We start from the raw sequence: 17116 nt of genomic DNA, 5'->3' as shown, positions 1-17116 counted from the left end.
GGTTCACAACTTACCAAACAGAAATATAACCTTGCCAGACTCAAAATAACTTAGAATTTTTAGCAATGGTAACTCTTTATGCTACGTCGATGAATTTCCGTCAATTTGTCAACCTGTTGGCCGGCTTTTTACCTAAAGTTTTCTTTATTTTCTGTGATTACGCCCAGTAAATAGCAAAAGACTGATTTAAAATTAAAACTAAGGGAATTACTCTGTATGGGTAACTAGTTAAAATGTACCATAAAGGTAAAACTTTGCTTATATCTTCAAATTAACATCGTTGGCATGCTTGCCGATATTTCCTATCACATTATTTAGATTATCGTGGTAATAGCTTGCTTAATCCCATTAAAAACTGTTTATTTTGTTGTACTCTATCATATTCTATAGCTAAGAATGTATTTTACATTTACTTTGATTTCATCGAACCGGGCGTCCGGAGGGACACGTCAGTGTACAATTTGTAGATTGTATTGTTATTTTTCATTAGTTAACACTGACATTGCAATAAATCAATGAAACAGGCCACATCTAACTAAAGATTACTTACCGATTTAGCCACCATTATAGCCAATATTACCACATCAAAGGAGATCCCATAATATTGTTTGTTTCTTATTTCCAGTACTATTCCTACTTGTAAGTGCATTGGCTCTTATAAATGCCAACACAATTCAAAGCACAATAGATGTGAACCGGCTGCAAGGCATATTACAGGATAATGTGAGGAGCAAGGATATCACTTCTCTATACTATGCATTGAAGGGACTGAAACAACTTAATGCCAAGATACCCAATGTTTGTGAGGTACATAACTGAAACCTACTTATATTGTTCTCTAAAACAAATTGAATTTAAAGAAATCAGCAAATATCTCTAGCCATAAATGTGACTTTATTGTGGCTTTATAATATTTATGTCCTCCTTTTTGTCATGCAAGAATATGCAGTGCACTCTATACTTTAACTACACTAGTGTCTTTCAATCAAAGATTCTTTTAAATTAACAACCTTGTTTATTTTTATAGGATTTGAAAAATGCCAAATATGATCCAAAGAATGTAGAGCACATATTCTATCTGACAAATGCAGCTGCCATCTCCAACTGCCTGAACATCCTAAAGCCGACCATCATGGAAGTGCCGGTCCAAGTGCTGGACAAGGCCGACGCCACCATCCCTGATTTGTACCACGCTGTGTATGCCATGAAAGCCTTGGGAAAAGGGACCATTTTCGACAAAGAGGATGCCCTGAAAAACCTTATTCAGCTGTTGAAGAAAGATGATTCACCAGCTAAGTAAGTTTAGTTAACATAAAATAAAAACAATATTTATCAGCATTTAACTGAAGAGTAAATAAATAATAGCACTGCATACATCTAAAGTTATTAAATGATTATAGCACTTTTACCTATTAGACCATGTTACCTACACACTTTTTATACAATAGGGATATATTGTTACAATCTCAAACTGCATACTATCCCTTGTAGGAAAACTTTGTTAGTGGCTACAATAGCTAGCATTGATTTGAGAATGTATTCTATCAGATTTTTCAGCATACAATCATTAAACTAACCTTCCACCTCATTCCCCCCTAGTTTCGGTTACGTGTTTGTCCTCTGCGAGCACATGGGGTGCGGCAAGTGGCATTCCTACCTCCTGCTATGACTTTTCCATTGTCTCATTGCTATGAATTTCCAAAACAAATGAATATCTTCGTACCACTCCAATTTCCTTAACCCAAAAACAAATGACTAACCTCCCACCTCATTCCCTCACAGTTTCGGCTACGTATTCGTCCTCTGCGAGCACATGGGCTGCGGCAAGTGGACGGCGAGCCACGCGGAGGGGGTCCTACAGGGCGCGGACGAGAGCGACGCGCGCGCGCTGCACTTCGAGGGCGGCCTGCCCGTCACTGCCGCGCTGCTGGGGACTGTCGTCAGGTTCGTTTATAAATAAACGTTATAATAAGTTCTAAAGAATACTCTTTATTTTGCACCATTAATGTAATGCAAAAGAATAACTTGTAAATAAAACTGCACAAAACTGCGGCCTTATTACTAAGCAATCTCTAGCAGTCATCCATCTTATGTATCATTCTTGAAGCTTATGAGCTGTTACTACCGAAAAGGAGATGTTTGTAATAGATGTATGGGACATCTACTATAATCGTGCAATAAGTTTCGAAAATCTGAAAATGCGAGACGATAGCGAATCTCCGTTGCAAAGGGAGGATACTTGACAAAAATACATACATAGATACACAACAATCAAACCAGTGGTCCCATATACGGAAGCAGGTTCGAAGTGTAACCAATGTCTTCTTGATCGAAAGTGTTATTTGCCATGTTAAATCAAAGAATCAAATTTGTAAAAGTCTTAGATAGCACAGAACAAAAGTTTTGATTTGAATCGACAAGTAATGTGACCTTTATAATGTTTACCATACCCTTCTATAAAACCTGATCCCCAACCCTACAGAACATACAAAGCGCAGAACACCCCGACGCCCTTCACCGCCGAGCAGCGCGTGAAGTTCGCGGAGTACCTGCTGTCCCGTCGCTCCGTGACCACGGCCCGCGGCGCCGCGTTGCTGCTCGAGGCCGCGCTCGCGCTCGCCGATGATGAGGTCAGTGTTGTGGATCCACAGGTTACGGCATAGTTGTGTAAAAGAAGTCCAGTGATGTTCTGAGAATGGTGACGAAGAATGTAGCGATAACTGCCTTTTCTCTCGTTTACATTGAAGTGCCTTGAGTCCGACAGCTACATGTGTGCTGCGCGTGGATGAATGCCTTCCTTGACGGGTTTACATAAATGCTTCCTGATACCCTCTAAACTGAACTATTTCTGCTGTCATCTAATCTAATGATGATTATAGTTTGGGCAAAAAATCCACTTTGTACTGTTTATCTCTCAAAAAAACTTACTGTTTTCCTCAACAGCCAACCCCAATCGCGATCACGATCAAAGGCAAGAAATACATCACATCTGAATCGGACAGCATCGAGATCTCGATCACGGATCTGATTGGTCGCGCCGTGCGCGGGCTCAAGGCCGGCGAAGTCGTCGCCCAATCAGGGACCAGGCTGGCCGATGACGTCGTCGTCTTGTCCAAACAGCCACTCACACAGAAGCCCAACGAACCCACGACTTTCGTCCTCAACCTCAGCAAGATTAAGTCTCAATACGGCGTTTATAAGATCGCTTTGAGCGCTGGCTCGAAGACTGCCAGTGTGAATGTGGCTGTTTTAGGAGAGATACAGATCGCCAACGTGGAGATCGGAGTGGGCGACGTGGACGGCACCACCAGCCCCAAGACCACGACCGTGGCCTACCCCAACAAGCTGTCCGAGGTGCTGCAAGCTGATCACATGCAGAAGTGAGTCCAATTACTTTACTAAGTACTGATGTAGTAAGTAAGATAGAAAACTTAAATGGCCTAGATCTGACGAAGAAATTATAACTATTTGGGTCGACTACATTATCGAGAGAAGACCGTGAAGATTATTAGCGAGTAAACAAAAAATAATTTAGAAATAAATAAATGTACTTATGTTACTTCATTCTTGAGAGGAGACCGCGTGTGTCATCAATACACTGTCAATCATCGGCATGATTATCATGCCTGCCATTATTATTAAACCGTTTATTTCAGCCAACAAGAGCCATCATTTGTCAGTAACAATGTTGCTTATTCTATGTTAGTTACTTACAGCTAATAATACTTATCCTATATATCATACATATTTTTACTTAGCCTATTCCCGTCACTATTCGCACCCAGTGCTCCAATATTGGACCGTTAGTCCGATCTGCAATTACCTTCAGGATGGAGTTGGTACTGCCGCGCAATCTGAATAGCATCGATGCAACTCTTTTTCGCCTGATCGCATAAAAATCATCAGCACGAGCTTGCGCGAACATACCTGATGCACTACAGTAGCGCGGCAGCCCCATTAACATCCAAAAAAATATATTGGCAACACCCCTTTGCGATTGGTCCACTAATGACCAATCGCACGCTGCGCTTCCTCTTACCCCACTAAACTGAAAACTAATCTCCATTCCCCCCTCAAGTTCTCTGTCCGCGACAAGGCGGAACCACACACATTTTTAACCTGTACTCCATCCACACAGGGTATACCCTTATTAGCCGCAGCCCTTTTCAATTGGTCCACTAAAGGTGCAATCAGACGGTTCATTTCTGTCTTTCAACCATTACAGTACATTTTTATCCATATAGGGTGTCCCTCAAGTTCTCTGTCCGAGACAAAGCCAACAAGCCGGTGGCCGTGCAACAAGCCTTCGTGCACATCGGCAGCGCGCAGCACGATGAAGAGACGATCTTTGTTGCTGAACCGGATAATACCAAGGCCTATAAGGTGGAACTTGTAAGTGTCGTCAGATTTTTGAAAGTTGAGGGAGAGAGGGTAGAGCCACCAGAGAAGGTAGTGAATTTTGATTGACGGTTTTTGGTGTAGTTTGACTCTTCTTGAATCGGTCGAAATACACACCTGTGGTTTATGCCGTCTCCGCCGACATAACCACTTCTATCCGCACACTAAATTATATTATATGTATGTCCAACCGTCCATTGCCAATCATACTTATAGCCAATTTTACAAAAAGTTATAGTAATGTCCGGAAATTAACGAATATTTAAAGCTGTTGCCTATTCAATCAATCATTCCTCCACATAAAGGTTGCCAAGATATCGCTTTAAACAATAAGAGCGCGTATTTCATTCTTATTCCAACTGTATAAATTTCTACTAACAAAATACTACTATACTACTAAATATTACACCAAGTGATAAACTAATATCTAAGTGACATTTCATTAATCTACAATAACACTATAATTCCAGAACGTAGCCTCTCTCTCCTCTCACCTGCGCGGTCTTTCCGGCGTGTACACCGTGTCCGTGTTCGTGGGCGACAGCGCCGTGTCCAACCCCGTGGCGTGGCCGGTGGGGCAACTGGCGTTCAACTTCGGCAAGGATGGGACTGCTGTTGGTTAGTAGAATTGGTTTGGTGTGGTGCTTGTAGATAAATATAAGATTTTTTTGCATTTTTTGGTGTGGTATGGAGCTGGTAGATGTCAGATTTTGGACATTATGACTAATGGCTGTGATGTCTTGATCTTTGTATCGTGATAATCAGCAAAACGTTGTGCAACTGTACATTGGCTTCTTCAAAGAGCCCCTCAACAGTACACAGGACTTTCTTGAATAACCTCCATGGTGGTAGCCATCTTGGTGTTTTACTTTTTTATATTATTTGCCAACTAATTCAAGACAAGCATTTTGCATTTCACCTATCTAAATAATCATAAAAATTCATTGCTTTTAACAACTACATATTTTTCCAAACTTTTCGTGGTCATTTGGTTCCAGAACCCTATACAAAACCCTAAACTAACCAACACCCTTCCCACCAGGTGAATCAGTAAAAACCCCGGCCAAGCCGCACCGGGGCCCTCTCCCCGAGATCACGCACTCGTTCCGCGAGCCCGAGGCGCGGCCGCCGCGCGCCGTGTCCGACCTGTTCGCGCTGGCGTGTGCCGCCCCGTTGCTGCTGCTGCTGGGCTTGTGGGCGAAGTTGAGAGTGAATCTCTCAGCTTTTCCCTTCACGCCTAGCGCCCTAGTGTTTCATCTGAGTCTTGGCGGTGAGTGGGCTATGGTTCTGTAGTTGTAGAATTCCGACCTGTTCGCCATAGGTTGTGCCGCGCCGTTGTTGCTGCTGCTGGGGCTTTGGGCCAAGCTGAGGGTTAATCTGTCGGCCTTCCCGTTTACCCCTAGTGCCCTGGTGTTCCATTTGAGTCTTGGCTGTGAGTAAAATATAAAAAGTATTACGTTGTATGCGGCTGAGAGTCAACTGGGAGCGTTCCTGGAAAGACTACCGCGGTGGCGGTGAGTTGACTAGTGATTAGAAATAAAGTTGGTAGTTTGGAAGCTGTAGAGGGATATCGATCTGTGCGCACTCGCCGGTGCTGCGCCGCTGCTTCTACTGCTGGGGCTTTGGGCCAAGTTGAGGGTCAACCTGTCGGCCTTCCCGTTTACCCCTAGTGCGCTCGTGTTTCATTTGAGTCTTGGCGGTGAGTTTCTTAGTGTTTTGTAGAAATGAAATTGGTAGTTTGGAAGCTGTAGAGGGATATCGATCTGTTCGCGCTGGCGTGTGCCGCGCCGCTGTTGCTGCTGCTGCGGCTTTGGGCCAAGTTGAGGGTCAATCTGTCGGCCTTCCCCTTCACGCCGAGCGCCCTAGTGTTTCATCTGAGTCTTGGCGGTGAGTTTGCTTTTAAAGTTGTACAGAAGCTGTAAAGAGGTGGCGTGTACTGCGCCGCTGCTGCTGCTGCTGGGGCTGCCGGCCTTCCCGTTTACCCCTAGTGCATTGGTGTTTCATCTTGAGTCTTGGCGGTGAGTTGACTAGTGATTAGAAATTAAGATGGCAGTTTGGAAGCTGTAGAGGCGATCTGTTCGCGCTGGCGTGTGCCGCGCCGCTGTTTCTGCTGCTGGGGCTTTGGGCCAAGTTGAGGGTCAACCTGTCGGCCTTCCCGTTTACGCCTAGCGCGCTTGTGTTCCACTTGAGTCTTGGCGGTGAGTGAAACAAAAAAATAACTATAACGTTTATAAATACCTTTTGAAGTATGTACATATATCTAAAAATATTACTTATAAATTACAGCCGCGTGTGAAAGGGATCCAACTGAAATTCAAATATTACAACATAGACAACCGTATTCTGAAACTAGGCCAGCAAATTTTGTAACTTAGGTATTTGTTGTGATAATATTAGGGTTAGGCTTCTTACCCGTTATCAGTCACGTACCCTACAAAGCTACTCATGCTCGATCAGCAATCTATGTATATTAGATTAGGAATTTGTTTTTATATCTATGGGTATTCTCATAATCAACGATAAATAACTATTCCTATAAATTCTTCTTCTTTCGTGTCAGTGAACATGCCAATTAAATTTAAATGCGAAATAAATTGATTGAACATTATAAATATTTTTATATGTCAGCCTATAGGGATTTATCCCATCCACTGTGACATCCATAGTTGGCAGTGTCACATAATAATAACTAACCATACTTTTTCTACCCCTACCCAGGTTCCCTGGCTCTCTACGGAGTGTTGTGGCTGAAGTTGTCAATGTTCGAGACAGTCCGCTACCTATTGCCCCTTGCGCTGGTCACATTCCTGTCGGGACACCGGCTGCTGCGCCGATTGGTCAGCGACAAGACGAAGGCGCGCTAGGATTGCGCCGTCCGTGTTCGAAGCTCCGCCCACACCGCACAAGGCACGCACGTGAATGGCTCATGACAGTTGACACCACTTCTCATTGGCTGTTGAAATAAGTGGCCAATCAGCTAATTAATAGTTTCATATATTTTTGCGTGTCGGAATAAGAATGAGATTCGAACACAGTTTAGCGTTATAGTGTAAATGAGGCGAGATGTGTCACAATAAAGTTAAGGTAAAACTTAATCTTACTGCGTATTGTTGATTTTATTTATGAAGTCAGTTTCTAGATTTATTCCAAACTCTAGACTTTGCTGATAATAGTGGTGGTATTGATTGCTCCTTAAAATTATCTGGGTAAAATGTATGTCGCTGTTAATAAACTTACGAAGCGTTAAGCGTACCAATGTATGAAAGTGCAATTTTTATGAGTAAATGATTTTATAAATTAAAAATGACAACCTGAATTTTATTTAGACCTATCACTAATTAACCTCATAATTCCAACTATAACTACAGTTCTCCCATATTAATAATGCGCATGCAAATCTTCGCAAACTGTCGTATTCCCGGAAACACCCGAATCAGTGCCTTAAACAAAGCACTTGCATTTTGATCCTTGTTCGAAAGAAATAGTAGTCAATATCATGTGACACATAATCGAAAACAATTTGGGCGGTCGGTGGCTGTCACCGATCAGTCAAGGGTCTCAAGGTCAAGATCAATATTACTTTTGGGGAATTATAAAGAGCTGCAATTACACATCGTTCTTGTTATTTTTTTCAAATGTGAATTTAATTTCATCTTTAATTATTTTTGACGATGCCATATTATGAGGCACATTTAAGAATAAAATATGCGTCACATTGATAGACTTCACTTTGCCAATAAAGCCACACCCAAAAGACTGACCCCCTTATTCATAGAAAAGTTACAATAGGTTTTAACTAATAAACTTTTTTGTCCCTCTCTGTCAAAGAACAAATTGTTCTTTGTCGGAGAGGGACAAAACAGTTTATTAGTTAAAACGTTCTGAAACTTCTCTATGAATAAGAGGGCAAGTTTGTAATTGTAATATTATTGTGAATTATCAGCGCTGTAAATACTTTTGAACTGAGATTTTAATGTAAACATTTTTATTAATGTGAAATTTAATAATCAGTGCTGTAAATACTTTTGAACTGAGATTTAAAATTTTTAATGTAAACCTGTGAAATCAATTTCTCCTTATAATATAAACCTTGTGTTATTCAAACCTTCTTTCATCCATCTTTACATCAGCTTCAGTAAGATACTTGAAAAGTACCTACTGTAACATTTTCGAAGTAAATTTTAATATTATGGAATATTATGAATTATCGAATCAAATTTCGTTACTGATAAATCAATTATCTCTTTTAGCACCAATAACATAATTATACTAAAATTTCATGAAGAAAATGCACTTAACCACTCTAAATACATAATAGTTTTCTAACGCTCGGGAATACGACCGTTGCCGAACAATGACGAAGATTTCTATGTGCATTATCAATTTTGGGGAACTGTACTTAAGTGTAAAAAACTTAATGCTAAAAGCTTTTCCTACCAGTCAACCCACAATCTACATGGTTTTAACAAAGGGTACATACACTGTATGGTGTATGGAGTAAGGAGGAACTATGACGCAGAGCCATAATGCTAAACATCTGTTGCATAGAGGAAGATAATACCTGACTGTTTACCAAACAAAAAAAAAGCAAAAAATTATTCTGTAAAGAAACCTTGCAGAATACCTACATTTTTATTCTGAAATTTCTAAAAAGGCTTTTTGGCTTATTATAAAACTTTTGCAACTAGTATTTTAAGGTTAAGAACATCCTTTGTGAATAGAATAGTAGATAGCCTATTATACATAAAACTACGTAACTACCTACTTACCCTTAGAACTTATAGAATATGGTTAGAAATATATGTGTAAGTACATTTATATAAAAATTAAACAAAAAATCTTGTGAAAAATATTTATTGTGCTACAAATATTTCATAGGTACCCAATATTATTACGATATCAATATCACACAAAGCGTTTCCTTTCATAATAAGTCACCATTTCTTAGTGCGTCTTAAATTATTACGAGAAATTACCGCAAAAAAACTAAAATTAATACAAAACGTACAGTAAATGTCCAAAGTATCGTGAAAACAAATGAATGTCGTTAAAAAAAGTCGCTAACGCACTATTGTACTTGATGTGTAGAAATTAAAAATATTTAAGTAAGTATGTATAATATTTATATTGCATTATCAAATAAGTATTCAAAATAAAGTCTGAACTTTATTATCATTATATCTCAATCACACGGGTCAACCGGTACGAACTTTTGTCCTTATTACCTAGTAAAAGCTTTATCACTTATTATTTAAACTTATAAGTAGAAACGTCTTTATCTGAAAGACCGATAATTACTTACACTGCTAATAGTTAATTCCAAAAATTATTGCAATAAAATAAGTCAAATCAAACTGGGTTTACATTACATGATACATGTAAAGAGGTTTCAGTCGGCAATTATCCTAAAAATAATACTGTCTGCCGATTTTATTGACTAAACTGGGTGAATTATTCCTAGTCAGTATCTTAATGCACTCTCTGTGCGATTAAATATATTAATTCCAGTTTAGCCAATGAAATCAGCCATTTAGTCAAATGTGATATTTAGAACTCTGCGTCCAGCGTGAAGACGTTGTCATTAGGGTTGGCCATCACCCCCCACTTCTGGTACTCTCCCACTTTCTTCTCGAAGAAGTTGGTCTTACCCTCGAGCGAGATCAGGTCCATGAAGTTGAATGGGTTCTTTGTGTTGTAGTGCTGAAAGAAACATGTTGAAATTTAGTCTAAAATTATCTTGACCTACTTGATTATCTTGTTGACTGGTATAATCTATTTTCCTGTGGCAAAAAATGGAGGTGAATGAACTTACATTTATAAATAACCATAAATTTGACAATAGTTTCGCGCGATAACTTAATTACGGAACGCAAAAAGTTAATCTATCTTATACATACCTTTTCACCATTGAGGTCCATGAGTAGCCTGTCGGCTACAAACTCGATGTACTCGGACATGAGCTCACAGTTCATTCCAAGTAGTCTGACGGGCAGAGCATCTGTTAGGAACTCCTGCTCGATGACCACGGCGTCCTTGATGATGGTCAGCACTCGCTCCTTGGAAGGCTTCTGGACTAGGTGCTTGAACATCAGGCAGGCAAAGTCTGTGTGGAGGCCCTGTTAAACAACATTAAGCCCATGTCAAATTGGTAATCATTAATAAATTTTATAGAATTGCTAATTATGTACTTAATTGTGCTGTTATTGTGTAACCATGATGAATGCATAATGAGTATTAATTCCAGGGTATCAAATACTTTATACTTGTTTAGTATGTACCTACTATGATAATCTATAAAAGTAATACTGTTGTACTGTAACTTGATAAGGCTTTGTGGTAAACATGGTAAGTACTGAATGACTAGGCATGTGAAATGAGTCATCAATGGAAAAACCCAAGTGAAGTAAAATACCAACCTCATCTCTGGAGATCAATTCATTGCTGAAGGTCAGTCCGGGCATGAGCCCTCTCTTTTTAAGCCAGAAGATGGATGCGAAACTGCCAGAGAAGAAGATGCCCTCAACTGCCGCGAATGCTACTATTCTTTCACCGAATGTTGCGGTCTTGCTGCCGATCCACTGCATCGCCCAGTCAGCCTTCTTCTTTACACAGGGGAGGGTCTCAACAGCATTGAACAGGAAATCCCTAAAATGAAAGCAAAAAATTAAATAATGATTTGACATTGAACAATACTGAACAGTAAGTTTTGATAAAGAGTGGAAATCTACACTTCAAGCCCTATGTCCGTGATCATGGATCTGATGATGATAAAGTTTTAAAAAAATATACCTAGTTTTAATTTTTATTTTACTCAAAGCTTATTCAAAGTCCTCACCTTTCCTTAGGATCTCTGATGTAAGTGTCAATAAGTAATGAGTACATTTCAGAATGTACATTCTCCATGGCAATTTGGAATCCGTAGAAGCATCTAGCTTCAGTCACTTGCACTTCCTGGGAGAACCTTTCCACAAGGTTCTCATTAACAATCCCATCAGAAGCAGCAAAGAATGCCAAGACATGTTTGATAAAATGCCTTTCACAGTCTTTCAGGCTTTCCCAATCTGATAGATCCTGGAAAAACAGTATGTTGCATTAACCCAGTTAGGACTAATTTTCTAGACTATCATTACACCATAATTACACAAAAATCATAATAAATTAGCCAATAGGTATACAAATTAATTAATCAACTCTTTTAAATGCAGAAGGTGACCATACTATGGTATTTCAAAAAGAAAGTTACCAGAGGTTATGAAATGGAAAATGTAAACAAAAATCATATCGACGGTGGAAAGGCAAAATGTATTATCCGCCACTTTTGGCGAATATGAGTTATATATACCGTTGGAATCGCCTGATTTTTCTCTTTCGAATGGTGCGGGTCTCGTTTCGATCTGAGCACTTTTTGGCGCTTAAGACAACGGTGATTTTGAAAATCTTAATACTTTTTTCTTGTATTAAGAGCCACTTTTTTAGTCATTTGTATGTTCAAACATACTTGATCAAAACTAAAGTTATATAAAACATTGTACCCTCACTAAAACAGTAAAACATTGTGACTTAATTCATTTTGAACTAATGTGAATTTGTATCATTAGTTACTTAAGCGACCTACCTGATTGCGTAATTGATATAAAACAAAATGCCTTCTGGTCAAAAATAACATAAAATCACTTAATACATTTTACAATTTTGTAATTTGAAGCCATACTGGCACTTAAACCATTTTACCAGTCAGCCTTACTCGCGGCGTTTGGCGGTTAATACAACTTTACCTAAATCTGTTTAGTGGTACAATTGGCACTTAAGCAGCTTTTTGCGATTTGTAGATAATTGATATAAGTGATATAAAACAATTCAAAAGAATCGCAATGAAGCGGTCTATGGTGTTTAAGCTGTTATATCCAGAAGGATATTGTGTGAAAACGCCAATAATATAAATAGGACCGGTTGGAAAGGTGTCGCTTCAGCACCCCGCCGGGACGTTCATTGGGAGAGGACGTGCGTCTATGCGACAGTTGGCGCCGCGTGCGCAGCGTAATTACGTAGGTACAAACTCAGATTCGTTCGCCAGTATAAAACTGTAAATATTTTTTGATTATATCACCGATAACTACATTAAATTATGATATCTATTATACGAGTATTACTCTTTACACAGGTTCTAAATAATAGTGTTGCTATAATTAATATTTATTGAGTTATAAATATGCACTTGGATCCTTTCGCCTAAATTGCTGTTTCTATGCAAGTAGGGAATTTTAACGTTTCTCTAAAAGGATCCAACCAAATATTTATTTTTTATAAAATATTTTTTCTATGACAATATGGTTCTTAATGTTTGTATTGTATTAACATGACATTACTTTTTAACCGACTTCAAAAAAAGGAGGAGGTTCTCAATTCGTCGGGATCTTTTTTTTTTTTGTATATTTTTTTTTATGTATGTTCACCAATTACTCCGCCGTTTATGAACCGATTTTGAAAATTCTTTTTTTGTTGTATTGGGTTGAGCTCCCAGGTGGTCCCATTTTTTTTTCAGAAATTTATCTCACCCATAAAGTGTGGGTAAAGGGGTAAAAACAGGGTATGAATTTCCATTTTGGGCACATATTAACCGATTCTAATGAAATTAAGAACGTAAATATAGTTCTTATAACAAAAAAATATGATGGTGACCTTGAGCTGATCTGATGATGGAAACGGAAGGCAGTCAGGGGAACTCCTCAACGGTATATAGCAACTACTTCGTGTTTAGGCTTGAATGATTCGTATTGATTAGTAGGACTTTTTGGTATCATTTGCACCTTACTTTTGATTGAAAATTATTACAAATAAACTAAAAACTATTAAATAAAATAAAATTAAAAGCCGACTTCAAAAAACCACTAAAATGTAAGAAATAATTTAAGGTTTACACAAATTCTACTCGTATGAGACAGTACAAATATACCTAAGCAGGAACTGTTCTTTTTTGAAGTTGGTGCCATATTTCTTCAGATTACTTTGTCACCGCACCAACATCAAAAAAGAACAGTTCCTGCTTAGGTATATTTGTACTGTCTCATACGAGTAGAATTTGTGTAAACCTAAAATTATTTCTTACATTTTAGTGGTTTTTTGAAGTCGGTTTTTTAATTTTTTTAATTATTATTATACAAAATAATAATTATATATCATAAATAAACTTATTCATAAATAATTTATATCGAAATCTAGTCAGAAACAGGATTTCTTATCTATATAAAAATCTAACCGAAAATGTGTTCCCAAGCGCAAATCTCTGGATCAACTTAACCGATTTTGATAATTGTTAGGTAATTATACGAAATAGAAGACCAGTGACCACGAGTACCACGACCTGTTTGTATCCCATAATTTTCAGAATAAAGTATTTCAATGAAAAGCAAACCTTATAGGAAAAAGTTGGACATGAATTAAATTAACTTTTCTCTAACTTCACTTCATCATCCTCCATCGCTGAAGAGTGCAATATCTGGTATATTCCATCTATCCTGCTTTTTATGCCACCGTAGGAAATCCATCGTTCCCTGGTACTTTGCCACTCTTCAGCGATCGTATGGTCCGTATCAATTCGTCTTATTCGGGGGTTGGATATTTAAATTTCTGTCAAGATGCAGGATAGTCATAAATCTCATCACGAACCATTACGTCCCCACTCCTGGGGCACGGGTCTCCTTCCAATGAAGGAATGGTTTAGGCCTAGTCTACCACGTTGGCCTAGCGCGGGTTATTGGGCCCCAACACAAGCAATCTTGTGCTGAGAGAGTTTTCGGGTAAGTGGGCTCCCCAACTGTCAGACGTTTTCAAGCAACCCGAAGGCCTCTGACTAGCCTGTAAGACCTGCCGATTTTATTAATCATAATGATTACGATTATGCATCAAGATACAAGATGCTCCTGGTATATTTGCATCTGCATCCAACTCCCCAGGTGGTGGTTAGGATCATTAAAAACTTGCAATAAAAACGGCAATGTGGCCATACCATCTTGAAAGTCAATCTTTCATAGTAACAAGGAGATATCCTGGGTTTTGTTGCAATGTTCTTCAAGATGCTTTGTATAGATCCTTCATGTTTCCTATGGCAGCCGATGAGACCATCGCTGGATATAGGGTTACCCCTAGCAGCGTTTGTCCTTTTATAAATTTCGTTTGATATTAAGTTCACAAAGAAAATACTCGTACGCAAGTGCTTCTTTAGAATGGTCGTCTAGTTCGACGTTAAGTCTTCCTTGATGGTTGATCATATCCCATGTTTCTTTAGACATCCATTCATTCTTTAAGTGTTCCTTGTGCCTTATTATTTCTTCGCAATTTTTTAACAACACGTCTTTGATGCCAGTTGTTGCCGATCTGGATACTAAGTTTTCTTCTAACTTGTGGGTCCTGCAGCTTATTTACACGACACCTTTGGCAGATCTTGTGGCCTGCTCCTAAACTCCCGCTATCTTCAAGCACATTTTTCCATCGACTAAGTGGTGATCACTATTGACATCAGCAACCCTCTTATTCCTAACATCCAGAAGTGTCTCCATTTTCGACTAATCGTCGGTCGATTTGGTTCTCGGTCCGGCTGTCGGGTGAGACCCAACTCACATTGTGATAGTCCTTTGGGGTTACCACCACTAAAACTTAGCCATTAACAATCCTAAAGCATCGTCGCTTGCTTATCAAATCTAGCGTATCTTGTATGAATCTAACAGATAGTTTAAAGCGAGCGACGCTGCTTATGGATTGATAATTGCTTATGTGTCTTGCCCACACTAACATACGGTGCCGATACATGGACGCTGACCAAGGAAACTGTGCACCGAATCAGAGTTGCACAGAGAGCTATGGAGCGATCCATGTTAAGAATTTCGCTTACAGACCGTATTCCCAGCGTGGTAAATCACCAAAAGACAAAAGTCTTCGACGTCGGTATGCAGGTCACGGAACTGAAATGGGAGTCGGCAGGAAACTTGGCTCGAAGGCAGGACGGAAGGTGGACAAAGGCGGTGACAGAATGGTGGCATAGAGACGGACGAAGAAATGTCGGTTGGATTATGATTTAATTATTATCATTAATTAATGAATAAGTAAACCTGCTGATTACTTGGATCTCAATCTCAAAGTGATTTCGCGGTGAACAATATGTTAATAAAGTTTATAATAAAATAATGCTTCGAGAAAAGGTACGGCCATGCCGCTTCTTTGCTCGACTTGGTGAGATATTATGATTTTTTTGTTTTCAATCTAGCTGGCCCGCAGGTACCGCTTCTTACCCTACCCTACCCTATCCTACCCTACCCTACCCTACCCTACCCTACCCTACCCTACCCTACCCTACCCTTCTTACCTTTTATACCTTCCCTGGACTTCCACAAATGTTTCTAGACCAAAATCGGTTCAACCGTTCTCGAGTTCTGAGGTCCAATTATAGGTTCATTTATTCTTTAAGTCATTCATCTTAGATATAAATTGCCTTAGTCTGGCGGTTAATTCATTCTTATGGAATGTTTAAAGTAACATAAATTATTATAAAACATTATCCTGGTGTGATGGTTAAATCTCCTTGGTGTTTAAATTGTTTTTACTTGTATTTAATTAAAATGTTAATGTCGTTTAAGCCAATTTTACCTGACTGAGATTTCAGATGCCTATGTCTTATGTCCCTTATTTCAGTAAATAGAATATGTACATTCATTTTATATACAGAATAACATAGAAAACTATTTCAATTTAACGTATTTTAATTTTCAAAGCCATAGCTAGAATAATTACAGAGATATGATTTTTTTTCGAAAATTTCAAACTTTAAATCGCTCTGGTGAACATTTTATGTCATGGCGCTTAAACCATTTTGCCTTTCCACCGTCGATATGGTAATTTTAGGTTACCTTTGAGAGGTCAACTTCTTCAACGGTCCAGAAAGAAGCTTCCGCCTTTTTGTACATTTGCCAAATATCTTTGTACTGAATCGGGAAGATCACAAACCGGCGCGGGTTCTCACGCAGCAAGGGCTCCAATTGCGGGTCAAATTCTTGTGTCGCTTCTTCTGTTTTTACTACCTCCATAGTATCGTCTTTGTCAATGTTGTTACGCTCCACTAATACGTTGTTTTTAACCGGAGACTACAAAATAAAACCAGTGAGTGCATTCATTCGCAATACTACACAACAGGATATTTAATTTCAACATAATTCAAAAATACTTACTTTGATGTGTACGTTGTTAAGTCCATTGTACAGGTTTTCCTTGTCATTCATTAAGGCCATTTTACTTATGAAGGCCAAAACAATTCACTATTTAAGCCTGAAACAATTTTGTAGAGCAAATAGAACTGATAATAATTTACAATTTATTAAAATGTGCAAGCGAAAGAATTTGCGCCCAACATGAATGACGTTTTGAAATCAATGAACTCGTCAACTGCGCGTTTTCGCTTTAAGCGGGAAATGTCTGTTCCGAATCTATCAAATGAAACTGAGCTATTAGCCCAAATGTTAAAATAATGTTATCATTCGGGCAGAAAAACACTTTTCCCAAACAAAATAGATAGGTCAAAAAAAATCGTACTCACTTTGAAATAAAAAAACTGAAAGTATAAAGTTAAAATTTAATATTATGCAACAGTAATAACTTGGCAGACTGTTTCTACGCAACAATCGGAACGATTTGACAGTAAAGTAAAATAATGTCAAATTAGGCGCGAAAA

At 38.8% G+C, this 17116-nt stretch overlaps 2 protein-coding genes across 2 annotated transcripts; one reads left to right on the top strand and one right to left on the bottom strand.

Moving 5' to 3' along the window:
* The first annotated feature begins 79 nt into the window (after positions 1-79).
* On the top strand, positions 80-7703 carry LOC105382589 (dolichyl-diphosphooligosaccharide--protein glycosyltransferase subunit 2). Its single transcript, XM_048633080.1, has 10 exons — positions 80-246; positions 626-807; positions 1028-1296; positions 1783-1944; positions 2483-2630; positions 2944-3380; positions 4245-4392; positions 4869-5016; positions 5441-5668; positions 7117-7703. Exons 1-10 carry the CDS (start codon positions 234-236, stop codon positions 7260-7262), a joined length of 1881 nt encoding a protein of 626 aa, XP_048489037.1. The 5' UTR covers positions 80-233; the 3' UTR covers positions 7263-7703.
* Positions 7704-9236: 1533 nt separating this feature from the next.
* LOC105382587 (ribonucleoside-diphosphate reductase subunit M2) lies at positions 9237-16827 on the bottom strand. Its single transcript, XM_011552497.3, has 6 exons — positions 16617-16827; positions 16299-16532; positions 11234-11469; positions 10815-11043; positions 10296-10514; positions 9237-10098 (listed from the first exon to the last, which is right to left on the bottom strand). The coding sequence occupies exons 1-6, from the start codon at positions 16674-16676 to the stop codon at positions 9946-9948; spliced, it is 1131 nt and encodes a 376-aa protein (XP_011550799.2). The 5' UTR covers positions 16677-16827; the 3' UTR covers positions 9237-9945.
* Between the last annotated feature and the right edge of the window lie 289 nt (positions 16828-17116).

The sequence above is a fragment of the Plutella xylostella genome, chromosome 5 (genome assembly GCF_932276165.1).
Source record: "Plutella xylostella chromosome 5, ilPluXylo3.1, whole genome shotgun sequence".
Lineage (NCBI taxonomy): Eukaryota > Metazoa > Arthropoda > Insecta > Lepidoptera > Plutellidae > Plutella > Plutella xylostella.
Note: the sequence above shows the minus strand (reverse complement) of the source record. Positions and strands in the feature narration are given on the sequence as shown.

Excerpts from the sequence above, each read along its gene's own strand:
- LOC105382587 (XM_011552497.3), bottom strand. The coding sequence starts at position 16,676 with ATGGCCTTAATGAATGACAAGGAAAACCTGTACAATGGACTTAACAAC. Across the intron at positions 16,533-16,616 it reads TTAACAACGTACACATCAAA|TCTCCGGTTAAAAACAACGT; the intron begins GTAAGTATTTTT and ends TTTATTTTGTAG. Across the intron at positions 11,044-11,233 it reads ATCAGAGATCCTAAGGAAAG|GGATTTCCTGTTCAATGCTG; the intron begins GTGAGGACTTTG and ends CTTTCATTTTAG.
- LOC105382589 (XM_048633080.1), top strand. Across the intron at positions 2,631-2,943 it reads TCGCGCTCGCCGATGATGAG|CCAACCCCAATCGCGATCAC; the intron begins GTCAGTGTTGTG and ends TTTCCTCAACAG. Across the intron at positions 3,381-4,244 it reads CAAGCTGATCACATGCAGAA|GGTGTCCCTCAAGTTCTCTG; the intron begins GTGAGTCCAATT and ends TTATCCATATAG.